This window comes from Hemiscyllium ocellatum, chromosome 3, assembly GCF_020745735.1.
Source record: "Hemiscyllium ocellatum isolate sHemOce1 chromosome 3, sHemOce1.pat.X.cur, whole genome shotgun sequence".
In the NCBI taxonomy this organism is placed as follows: domain Eukaryota; kingdom Metazoa; phylum Chordata; class Chondrichthyes; order Orectolobiformes; family Hemiscylliidae; genus Hemiscyllium; species Hemiscyllium ocellatum.
Window position 1 is genome coordinate 33526277 of NC_083403.1, and position 13154 is coordinate 33539430.

Consider the following 13154-nt stretch of genomic DNA (forward strand, 5'->3'; position numbering starts at 1 on the left):
ATCTAACTGGTTCGTGTCAGCCTGGTTTTTGTTTTGAGAAATGACGGTGTTCACAGGCTGCTGAATGTGATCATCTCCTTTCTGACAGGGACCACTGACCGGCAATCATCTGAGGTGGGCGATCTGATTTAATTCTCACCTGCTCGATCGGGGGGAGCACCAAAGTGAATTGCAATAACTCACCATTCCCTGGTTGATATCAAATAGTCTACCATTAACCAGCATTGCACCAGGGATCTCCCCGACTCTAATGAAGCGATTTTATATCAGGCTGACCAAATACACAGTGAGTGAGCAGAATAGTTTCAATTTCCCTTGCTGATAAAACAGAACTTCTTCAAACTCATCTCCAGTTCAAATTCTATAAACGCCTTTGATGTCAGGACCAAAGGTATGGTTGCTAAATTTGCTGATGATATGAAAGCAGCAGGGAAAGAAGTTGCGAAGAGAACATAAGGAAGCTGGAACGGAATATAGATAGGTCAAGGGATTGTGAAATTGAGAAAGTGTCCATTTTGGAAGGAAAACATAAATCAAGCACAATACTTTAAAAATTGCCAGAGATTACAGAACCCCTGGGCTGTGAAGGGATTTGGGTATCTCACATGCAAGGAACTGGAAAAGCTAACTGAATGTTCACATTTATTGTGAGAGGAATTGAGTACAAAAGTAAGGAAGTTATACTTCAATTATACACACCACAACGGGCGTACAGTGTACAGTACTGATCATCTTATTTAAGGAAGGATGTAAATGCATGGGAAACTGTTCACAGAATGCTGACTAGACTAATACCTGGAATGAGGGCTATATCTTATTGAGGGAAGGTTAGACTGTATCCACCAGAATTTAGAGAGTGAGAGACAACTTGATTGAAGCATAAAAGATTCTGAGGGCCCTTGACTAGATGCACATGGAGATGACGTTTCCTCTTTATGGAGAATCTAGAATCGGGGGGGGGGGGGTCAGTGTTTAAAAGTACAGAGTCTTCCATTTAGGGCAGAGTTTAGGATTTGTTTTCCCAAAGAGAATTGAGAATCTTTGGACCTTTCTTCCTCAAAAGCTGGTAGAAGCTGTCATCGAATATTTTTAAGACAGAGGTAGTTAGATTCTAGATAAGAAAGGAGGTGAGGGGCTATGAGGTATAAGCAGGAATGCAGTGTTACTGGATCAGCCTGACTTTAATCAAATGGGGCTGAGTGGCCTCCTTCTGCTCCTCATTCGGATGTTCCTGCACAATCACCACTGAAGCTGCTTACTCAGTTGATATACCCTTTGAGCCTAGAACATGCTACCCTGCCCCCTTCCTTTTTAGAATATCAGTGCACAGCCTAACAGGCAACACTAGAAAGTGGCTGTTTAAAATCAACTGAACCAGCTTTCAACTCTACATTATGCCCGTCCTGACAGCTATCCCTGAAAAATCCAATCCCGCAGACCACAGTCCCAATGAATCATGGCGGGGCACGGTGGTGTCTGTCAAGTATAAACACACCGTGGATAACAGGTAGAAAGCGTTGACACTTTCATGCTTCATATCTCCTCCTGCAGAAGCCATTCCTCTTGGTGGTTTATGGTAACCCTGACCCTTCTCCCAGTGTGGAGCATCTATCTATGTCAGAAGGGTAGGTCAGTGAAGACATCCTGCCTATGTCTGTCTCGCAGACAAAAAACAGCCCAGCCAAGTCTTCATTAACTCAATTTACTTTAATTATTTACATAGGGAACAACTTCCAAGTTATTAATTAAATGTCTGCAAAGTAAATGGTGATTACAGTGTACAAGTTAGTGATATGTAGGTACATTTTCTTAAAAATTGCAGGCTGTTCAAAAGGGCTCTTTCAAATTACACTGGTGTTATTCAGAGATCAGAAGTTTCAATGCTTTTTTATTCTCTTTTTTTTATAAAGAGCAACCTCACCCACACATTTGAGAGGGGTGGGAGGAAAGAGAAGGGAAGGAGTAGAAATTCTCCCTATGACTTGGTAGAAAATGTCAGTTATAAAGCCCGTTTTTGTTACTGTAACATTGAGTGACAGCACAGACCTGGGATAAACAACTCTCTACTGGTTTCTCTTCCCCTTTAAATTTACAGGGGATTCACCTTGACCCTCATCCAGCCCTCCGCTAGCTCTCTGAAACTGCCTCTTCTCTCCATCTCCATTTCTCCCATCCCTGATAACTCCACAGCTCACATCTCTCTAAAATGAAGGCCAGACTGTCACAGTTAAAAGGATAAAGTGTACTTCACTGAATAGCAAATAAATTGTGTGTAAGGCAGAGAGAGAGAGAAAGCCTTGCAGCCTCAGGTTTGCCTCACTCACATTACTTCAGGTGCACTGGGAAGAGGCAGTGGGTAGTCTAGGTCACCCTTAGCCTGCCCACAGACAGAAGATCATTGAGAAGATAAGATATTCCCTTTACATAACTGCACTCCAAAGGGAGTTTACAATAGCTGCTCCATTCACTTCAAATTTTCATCCCTTTCTCTTTCTCTCAGGATCACAGTGTGGGGTGTAAAACGCTCACATTGAAAGGATGGATTCACCTCTCTAAATGCACACGGGTGAGCTACCAAAACTTTGTCCACTAATAAACTTCGGACCAACATAAATATAAATCCTGTTCTAGGTTCACAATGTCTATGTGACGTTGGCAGAGGGCACATGCATCGATCTCATTTTTTACTGTTTGAGAAATGCATTTATAGGTCAATCAGTCCTGTTGAAACATCCTTCACAGCCCAGGAACTGCTCTAAGTTATTCTGCTGAGAAACGATTCTATGTCTGAAGGTAACTCTATGACTGTACACAACAGCCAAATATAAAATATCTGAGGATAAGCTAAATCAGCTAAATCCTGTTTCAAATGAAACACTTTGCATGTAATATCAAAAAAAAGTGTCAAAAGTAGTAAAATGAGTTTGACTCGTACCCACAACATGCACACACCCACTTCAGCAATGACCTGTTTTGAGTGTAAACTTCTGAACCTGATTTAAAAAAAGCTGGTCAGAGAGCACACCACGCTGCAGCTCTGACCCATCGCTTGCTCCGATAAATCACTACAGTTAAATGTCTCGGCTGTCTTTACGCTTCCTGCAAGTGCTGAAAGAACTGAGGAGCACTTCAAGTAAACTGTGGGAATCAAGGATGTTGTTCAGCCTGCTATTACCAACTGGAAATGTGCCATTAATACAGTGATAATTTCTCCCTGTGCTCCAGTACACATACAACGTTACACACATGCATCACTCACTGCCTAAACCATAGGTACCCATCAGAACAAAAGCTGGTCATCTAACCCATTCTGCCGGAACCAGCTCTTTGCTGTATCAATCTTTAATTGATCTCCCTGCCCTGCTGTCTGTCCATAGCCCTGCACTTTTCTCCACTTCCACCTTTATCTACTTTTTTTCTTTAAAATGTACAATGCTATTGTATCAACTAAGGCAGGGCATTCCATCCTCCTTAACTACTTCCCACCCACCGCTCTTTATGACTATTTTAAACTGATGATCCCTTGACGTTCTTATTTCCTACCAGGGGAAATAACTTCTCCTATTCACCAAAGTCCTTTGTATTTAAAAAAAAACTTGATTAAATCTCCTCAGCCTTCACTGTTCCTGCAGATATTGACCACCATCTCCAATTTATCCTCATAGCTAGAGTGTCTCATCCCTGCTTTTATCAAGACTTTTATATTCTGTTATGAACAGCAACAGATATTTGTTACTCATATTTTGCTTACTGTTAAACACACGCAACATTATCCATGATTTCACACATTTGTACTGATCTACATATGAATATACACGCAGCTTTATTTTTCATCTTAACTGCAAGCAATGTACGCATAGCTTTATCCATTAGTACAACTGCTGATGTCTTCTATTACATGCAGAAGAACATGCACACAACTCCTGACAATAGATAGAGTTATATGCACAGGAGTTTACTGGCAGCAGACTGTTACATTCTGTATAGGCTTAGAACTTAATTTACTGAAAACCATAAGATCTACTTTCAAACATATGTGTATCCACATGGACACATACATTTGACACTGCTACTCAACAGTTTTTTATTGTATGCAATGGAATACCCTGATGTTTCTAATCTTGCTCAATTAATTATATATAATCCCTAATATACAAGTATACATGTTTTTTATATACACATATGTATGAAAAACACATTAGCTGCCTGTCATAGATTAATGAGACAAAGCACTTACTGACCACCCAGAAACTACTGGAGTGCACTGTTTAAAAAATGCATTGTGTTAACATATCAATGAATTAACACAGTGACACGTTAAATTAATGAGATATTCTAGCAGAATGGAGCTGATACGTTTTCAAAACAATTTGGAAATGTCTCAAGTGCACTTTGGTTTCCTCAGTTTACAGTGGCATTTAAACACATTGCCATATTGCTGGATGTGTTCATGAATGTATGTGACTTCCCTACAATTTCTGACAACGTTGTCCACTGGAATATTTAATGACTATTTTCTCCTTGTTTGATTTCAAATTTGGAGTTGGACGGTTCAGGAGCAGTTGAATATGAAAATCAACAAGCACTTCGGATCAGACACTCGGAAGCATTTACTGAGTACCATTATTACAGGAAAATGCAAAACATTTGAAGAAAACTATCAGTCTTACCTCATTTGAGTGAGATGCATACTTGAACTTTAGGTTTCGGGGCAGGGATGCTTGAGCATGTGTTAGATCACTGTTTGCCATGGGCTCCCAGGACTGGTCGTTTACAATGTAGGTACAGTTCTCTTCAAATTCAGCCTCTGTCCACTGGGTCATGTCCACATCTTCCACATCCATCTTCATTTCCCACCCCCCCCACTCCTCCTGCACGTTTGCAGGCGCTCTCTCACTCTCTTCTTGCTTCAGGCTTCAGAGGCAACAATCCAAATTACCTTGTGGGGAAGCCTATGTGTGGAAGGGGGTGGGGGGGGAGGTGGAGAAGAGAAAAAAAATATTTTTTTTTAATTTCGATTGTCCGCATTCTGTGGTTTCCTCTGAGACAGTGTGTGTGACTAATAGAGCAGACTGGGGCACTTTTGCCATAGCTTTAGCTGTTGAAAGTACTTGAGTAATCATCAAAGCAGTCTGTAACTAAAATGTTTGGTCGTCTCACATGCTGTAATCTAGTCTGGAACAAAGCCACTAGCGGAATATTGATGGCAAAGCTGAGAGGGTGGGTAAACTTTAAATGTGAAATAACTGTATGTGTATCTCCCTGCCTTGACCACCTCATCCTCTGTCTCTGTATGTCTCTGTCTGTCTCTGTCTCTGTCTCTCTCTCTCTTTCTCTCCCTCTCTACCTCTACATTCCCCTTCCACCCACACTTTGGAAAACAAATTCACAGCCTGTATCACAGGAAGTCTTTTGCTATGATTCCAAGTGGACCGTAGGTCATGGCCGAGTGCCGGGAGGGGTGGTGGAGAGGAGCATTGGGGGGGGCGGGAGGGGGGCTGGAAAAGCTCTTCAGAAAAAGTGTCACAAACAAGCAGAGGAAAAGGAAGGAGCTGCTGTCTACATCGGAGAGTTAAATATGGAACAGTGTGCGATAGCAGCGGAACCTGCTACTCTTTCCAAATGGGGAAGCTCAAGCTTTCTCAGCGCAATCCAGAGGAGCAAACAACATCCCAAAAAACAACCAGCCGTGACGTCTCCTCATCCTCTGGGTAGGCAGATGTTCTGTGTCCTGGCAGCATCAGCACAGCAACTAAACCTGTCTCAGTCACCACCAACAACCAAATATCACTGCCATCTCAGCCTTTCGACTTAAGTTTTTTAAAAGTTTTTTAACAAAAGCAACAACCTGTGATTCATAGAAAATGGGCCTGAGGCTATGGCTTCAAAACACCAAGCAGTAAATGATGCACTCGAATGATTAGATTTAAATAGCTATTCCATTTCCTAAGATAAATTTTAAATATCCTAGGAAGCGTTTACTAAAATGTCTTGGGGGTAAAATTCCACAATGCTACAGACGTGCCAACGATCAGAAATCAAGTAATTGGCTTTTGGAGGAAAGCAGCAACATAGCTGTTTCAAATAAACAAGGAAGAGAAAGAGATGGAAAAAAGGACAGAAAGAGATACAAATACAGAGAGGCAGAATGCATGAAGTGAGAGGGAGAAAGATACAAAACACAAAGAAAGTATTTGAAAAAGGGAACAGAAAGAACAACACTGGAATTAAGAGTCCAGCCAATGTTGTTAACAATTGTTTACCATTCGTACTCACTGGCACTGTCAGCTTTGTACTGGAGGATAAACACACTTGCAGAGATCAGACTGCACTGCTCCTCTGACAGGTGCCGGGCTCATGCCTCTTGCGAATACTTGATTGTTGCAGTGAAACTTTCAGTCAGTACAAACCAAAGTGACTCTTCCTTTCTCCTCCCTCTTTCAAGTTTCCTATTAATAACTTAATCTGATGATTCACTTGCCAAGAGCTTGCTGTCGAGACCTGCTGGTTGTGGGGCGGGATCTGTACCTGAACACACACCAACAGCACAGCAGCCAATAGCAAATTAACGTAAAATGCGATTCTTGAGGTGAGTTTGGAAAGGCAAGTCCAACTGAGCAGGCAGCTTTTCCAGATGTAATGCTGTTTTCACGTAAATTAGTCGGTGTGCCAACCAGGTACGTGATACGTCCTTTCAATTGCGCTTTTTTGTTCCTGACTGAGAGGCACACAAAAGAACCAAAGTAAACTCCCGCAACTCCTTTTCCTACTAATCCATTTCCTGGTCTTAACTCTGTCAGTACCAGCACATACTGAACACATTTGTCTCGTAAGAATTACCAGAAATGACTTGGAAATAGGAAGACGCCTCTGAGGTTTTGCAATCGGTCCACATACAAATTAGCTTTGTAAATAGTCCTGAGTCATCCAAACATTAAACACATACACATACATAGCCCTGGCTTAAGCTGATCTCTTGACTGAAAGGGGTTAACTAGAATTACAAGAAGCTGTTATAATACAAGGGAAAGAGAATGCACACGATTAAAAGAAGACATATAAAGTACTTAATCGCAGGAAGGCATGACAAGAAAGGATAGCGCTGAAGAGAACTGGGGGTGGGCTGAAGGTGGAGGGGGTGGGAAGAGGAAAAGAAGTGGTAAGATTGCTAACCTCATCAGATAAACAGTTGAGTGCAGCAGAGATGCTCCTGTGGGACTGAGAGGTTGAAGTGATTTTACTCACTGTCTTTAAATCCCATATCAGTCTCTTCCTCCTGTCTGCCTCAATGACTGGGCTGGAGGAAGGACGTCCTGTAATGAAGGGACACAATGCCCCATTTGTTTACTATTGGGAATGTGGAACCTGCATTCCAGCTTCTCCTTACAAAACAAACCAGACACTTCACTTCCTTCACCATCCCTGTCCTCCCAACAGCAACACTGATAACACACTTCCATATGTGGCAATAAAGATGTAGTCTGTCAGCCAGTGTTGAAACAGACTTTCTCTCTCTCTCTCCCCCCAGCTCCCTCACATCTCGAATGAAAATTTCAAATTATCTTCATCAATTCGCAGTTCACATGGCATTATTACTTTTGCTGATTTATACCAAGTCTGCAGTATTTTATGAATCGCTGCATGGTCACAGTAAGCTGAAGAGATCCCCCAGTAGGTCCTTTGATGGCTATCAGTATCGTTCACCAACTGACAGATGTCACACAGACTTCAGCCTCCGAAGTGCACACGAGCTATCAGCTATCTCGAAAAGAAATCATCTGGGTGCAGGAAAGAATATTTTAAAAAAAGGTTGGGGGGGGGTGGAAGGAGGTGGCTGTGGAGACAGAGTGGGTGGGGGGGGGGGGGAATTGTTGATGACAGGACACCAGGGACTCCCTCTCCCTACTTGCATTTCTCACACATCTATACACACACTGAGCCTGCGAGATCATTCACAACATCTCTCTGCTAGTCACTTCCTGGAAATCAGGCAGTCTCTACAGTAAATGATGACTTAACATTGCCAACATTTGCTGGTACGTTCGTTTTGTTGTTGCTGGCAGCCTGGTTGTGATAAAGCAGGATTCTACTTAAAAACCACACAGCGGTTTCAACACTGCTCAGATGTGTTTTTTTTTGTTCAATCCATCAAACACTAAAAGAAGTTCTCTCTCAAATGCAGTTGCGAGGAATCTAGTTTGAAAGGGAAATTTCTTTTTAAAGAAAGCACAGAGAATGCACAAATTGTGACCACAATAGGTTTGGGTATTTTTATAGAAATATAAAAGAAAGAGCACGGTAAAGCTTCCTGAGCCTGAATACTGAAAAAGTCACCTCCTTCACTTTGAGAGGTTAACACTCATGATGAAATTTCACTAGAAATCTTTCATATATGTCAAAGAGTTTGAGTTTCAGTTTTTTTTTAAGAAACAAGAAGTAGATCAGTTCCATTCTTCTTAAAATTGAAGTGCTCAATATGTTCCTTTAACACCTAGGGAATTTCCGACAGGTTCACCCTTATCACAGTCCACAACGACTGAAAATTGCCTCCTCAAATTACGGTTCAGATTCGCATTCGGGTGGCCGTTCTTTACTCGGGAGATCAAAAGGTGAGAGTAGACAATGTGTTTGACCAACAGGAAGCGGTCGGAATGGGTAGAAAATGGCAGCCTCGCATAACACTGTCCGCCATGGGAGCACTCGCACATTTTAAAGCGGAGTTCATAACATTAACCGCAAAACCCAAGGTTGACTTTAATCTGATGTTTTGACCTATGTCAGAAAACTTAGCAAAAAGTGAGGATCAAATTTGAGGAGCATCTTGACCAGATGATAGTGTTATTCCCTGAACCGCTGGAGGAGCTAGAGAGTCACTTTACAAAAAATGATTTTGAAACACAAAGTCATACTTTTGGGTGAGTGGGGTGCATACTGAGGTGGATGGGAAAGATAAATAAAAAGCTTCAAAAGGCATAGGTGGAGCTTAAAGATTTTAATACTTGGTTACTGCCAACAAATGAAGGACATTTTCATTGTTGTCAATTCTGTGAGACATCTTGAATCCTATAAGCATGTTAAAGATTATGCGTGTTGAAAGAAAAAACTTAACAGTTCTATTGCACCTTTTGCTGCTCTAGTTTGTTTCAAACTGCCGCCCAGTAAATAGAATCCTTTGGAAGTGTAATCGTTCTTGTAGTATAGGTGAATAAGATCCTCCGTAAAAGCAATCAGAATCTATGAAAGTTACCTGGGCTGGAGTGACAGCTCTGTGTGAACCAGTTGACCTACTGTGTTGAACGTAAATGGCCTGAAAGACTTGCTTGGGGCTTGAACAGCCAAGCCATGCATATTTTTAATCAGCAATATTATGACATACGTCTTGAGCAGGTTGGACCTGAAAGCGGGTCCCCTGGCTCAGAGGTAGGGAACAGTACCACTGTACCACATGCAAAGCCATGTTGGCCATGTCAGGATAGTAACTTAGCTTCTTCTCCGTCCACCAGCCCCAGCACAGAGGGAGAGATGTTAGCGGGCAAGGTGAGCATTGCAAGACTGTGCCTTGTTTTTTTTTGGGTCCCAGTCAGCATCTTTGTGAATGCAACAGCATTCCAGCAGACCCAATCTGAACAGGGCTGTCTGGTTCCTGAGTGACAGCGCACATCAAGCCACTCTCCTTGGAAAGCACTCCTGTCCTGCACCAAATGAGGTTTGAAGCTAAATCTCCCAGTTTTTTTTGTGTGACCTCCTTCATATTAAATCTCTGGGTGTTCTGTTGCCATCTGTATGACAAGAGACAGGGAATCAGTACAGGGCTCAGACAGGGAGGGCTGACGTTGCCTACTTTAGCAGATTGGTGTTAACATTTCTTTAATCACTGGAAGAGCAAGGACTAGGCCATGAAATGATCGCCTATATATAGCAAGTTTGGTGGGGAAGGAAAAATTTCTGGGAACTGGGGGTTGTGTGATTAGAGGGAGGCAACTTGCGTAGTTTGGATGGTCCAGCCGGGCCTGCGGGACTGAATGACCCTGACCTTAACAATTCTGCCTCTCCCACGGAAACAGCTGATATTGTGCCGGCAGTGAGTTTGAGGGGATTTGAGCGGGCTGCAACAGTGATGAGAGCCCGTTTGACAGCAATGTCCCAGATCTGCACTGCTGCCTGCAGTGATGCAGTACAGTGTCCGCCCTGTAGATGGTGCGGGCGAGCGGCTCCCATCCACTGGGACCTGCCTCCATGGGCTCAGCTATATTTTATAAAACAGCTCGCAAAAAAAATAAAATCCCCAAAGAACTGCAGATGCTGGAAATCAAAAACAGAAATTGCTGGAAAAGCTCAGCATCTATGGAGAGAAGGCAGAGTTAGTGTTTCGGGTCTAGTGCCCTTTCTTCAGAACTGGAACATTTGTTCCCGACTGTTCTCCCGAAGTACAAATGAGATGCCTCTACATCTTACCAGCTCTTCCCACCTGGACTCATCTATGAAGAATGGTTACTTTGGGCAGGCACTGGGCAGTCCCCACAGGAAGCTCTCCGTGATATCGAGAACAAATGGGAAAGGCAGCCATTTTTACAAAGCAAAAGATGATTTTTTTTTGGACCTACTGACAATGTTGGGTACACCTGGAGTGGGTATCTACAAGCCAGACACAGAGGAGATCTCTCTCTGCTCACCCACCAATGTATCTTAACCCCCTCCCCCCCCAAACAAATCAGTACAGTACAGGTTCCCTCCACCCAGTGGGAATCATTCACTTCTCACACTAAGTCGTCATTCCTGACACTGTTTGAGGAAAGTGTGTCAATTTGTTGTAAATTGGCATTCATACTATAGAAGAACTTTTTGAAACTCTTTCAAACTCCTTCAGTCGATAGAGTGGAGAGAATGGTTCAGTGATCAGCACCGCTACTTCACAATGCTAGAGACGCAGATTCAATTCCACTCTCAGCTGACTGTGGAGTTTGCACATTTGGCCTGTGTCTGTTCAGGTTTCCTCCAACAGTCCGAATATGTGCAGGTTGGGAAGACTGTCCATGCTATAGTGTCTAGGGATTTTCAGGCTAGGTGGATTAGCAATGGGAATTCCATTTCAATATTGTTGGGTTTCTAAAAGCCCCTTCAATCCACAGAGTGGATAGAACCCCTGTAGTCTATAGGTCCTCAGATAAAAGGGACAGTGCAAAGCCTTTCTTTCTGGTTCCCGGGGAACGGGAGAGCAGGTCAAGGGTAAAACTTCACATATCTCCAGACATGCCTATCCCCACCCCCTCTGGAGAGACATATCCAAAGTTCTGTCAATTTAATTGAGTGCTGGGGAGTCTTCATTTTGTACCAGGTCTGACCAGTGGCATGTAGCTGTGGGTTGGGCTGGGCCTGAGATTTAGGAGAACCAGAGTGTAACATATTCTCGGCTAGATGCTCACCTGCTTGAGGTTAAGATCAGCTCTGGTGGTACAGGTGCTTAGACAAGACAGCAGAAGGAGCTGCACACATTATGTGGCCATCAAAAGGCAGCAGTATTGTAAAGGTAACTTGCAGGCTACACGGTACAAGCATGGATTGAAGCCTCATTGTGTATTTTCATGAGCATCTATAAACAATGGGGAGATTATGGTGTCGAGTAACCAGCTCTTTCTCTCATTATAGTCAACTGTACAGTTGACCACTATTATTTTGTATTTTGCATTTCCACAAATAAGTGATAGTCTCTTTGCCTGTTTAATTTCTACTTGAGACACATGACACTCTCCTTTCTGCCTTATGATTAATTGCAATGGATAGTAAACATGAAATTATTTAATTGCAGTTCAGTGACTTATGACATGAACCCTACTTTACTCTCTACACAGATGCTGCCTGACCTGCTCCAGCTCATTTGTGTTTTCATCCACAGTGTTCCCTTGGTGCCTTTCTAATAGTCCTGAATCCCAATCCTGTACGTACTTGCCATCCACACACACAAGTTTCACATGGGTGACTGGATAGTAATTGGGACAAAAACTTCTTTTCAATCATTTTTAGTCAGCAAATTGCCAACTGGATCAGGGGTCTGGTCATTAAATGCACAGATTTGGCTATTATTAACATGTCAACCAGGACTCCACAAGAGCACATCTCAAAGTCAGAAAGTGGTGGATTCAAGTTGCACTCCAGGGACTTCAGCACAAGACCTAAGTTAACACTTATGTACACCACCAGGGGAGTGTTCCACTATCAGCAGTGCCATTTTCCAGATGAAGAACTAAACTGTGCACAGGTCTGCTGGCTCAGAATAACAACAAAGATACCATAACGGCAAACAGACAAGTTCTCCCCTGTGTCGTGACCAACAGTTACCTAAGAACCAACAGAATAAGAAAAAAAATGACTTGATGATTACCATATTGCTGGCAGTGGGAGATCACTGTGTGCTACATAATTGCTGCTTTTTCTACATTATATCAGTAACTACCTTTCAAAAATGCAAAACAGTTTTAATAATGTTTAAAGTGATTTGGGAAATATGCAATTTGTGAAAGGATCAGTATTAATATTATATTCTTTCTCTTTTATTATTAAACCACTTTATGCAATACATGTCAATTAACTCAGTGAAACTGATTAGAATCTTTGTTATATTTCTCCTGGTGCCTTTATGACATTGATTGTTAGGAGCTGAAAAATGTGTTGCTGGAAAAGCGCAGCAGGTCAGGCAGCATCCAAGGAGCAGGAGAATCGATGTTTCGGGCATAAGCCATTCTTCAGTAATGAGGAAGGTGTGCCAAGTAGGCTAAGATAATAGGTAGGGAAGAGGGACTTGGGGGAGGGGCGTTGGAATGCGATGGGTGGAAGGAGGTTAAGGTGAGGGTGGTAGGCCGGAGAGGGGGTGGGGGCGATGAGGCCGGGAAGAGGATTGCAGGTCAAGGAGGCGGTGCTAAGTCCGAGGGCTGGGACTGAAATAAGGTGGGGGGAGGGGAAATGAGGAAGCTGGAGAAATCTGCATTCATCCCTTGTGGTTGGAGAGTTCCTAGGCAGAAGATGAGGCATTCTTCCTCCAGGCGTCATGTTGCCATGGTCTGGCGATGGAGGAGGCCAAGGACCTGCATGTCCTTGGTGGAGTGGAAGGGGGAGTTAAAGTGTTCAGCCACGGGGCGGTTGGGTTAGTTGGTGCAGGT

At 42.9% G+C, this 13154-nt stretch overlaps 1 protein-coding gene across 2 annotated transcripts in view; it reads right to left on the bottom strand.

The window, feature by feature from the left end:
• The window catches only part of prdm1a (PR domain containing 1a, with ZNF domain), a 93188-nt gene that overhangs the window by 27076 nt on the left and 52958 nt on the right, over positions 1-13154 (bottom strand). Inside the window, exons 1-2 of one of the 2 annotated variants that reach the window (XM_060849475.1) lie at positions 6277-6492; positions 4671-4952 (exon numbers count right to left, since the gene is read on the bottom strand). In XM_060849475.1, the coding sequence (XP_060705458.1) occupies positions 4671-4850 (180 nt within the window). In that variant the 5' untranslated portion in view covers positions 4851-4952; positions 6277-6492. Of the gene's footprint in view, positions 1-4670; positions 4953-6276; positions 6493-13154 lie in introns of those variants that run through there. The other variant, XM_060849484.1, reaches the window with a different exon arrangement.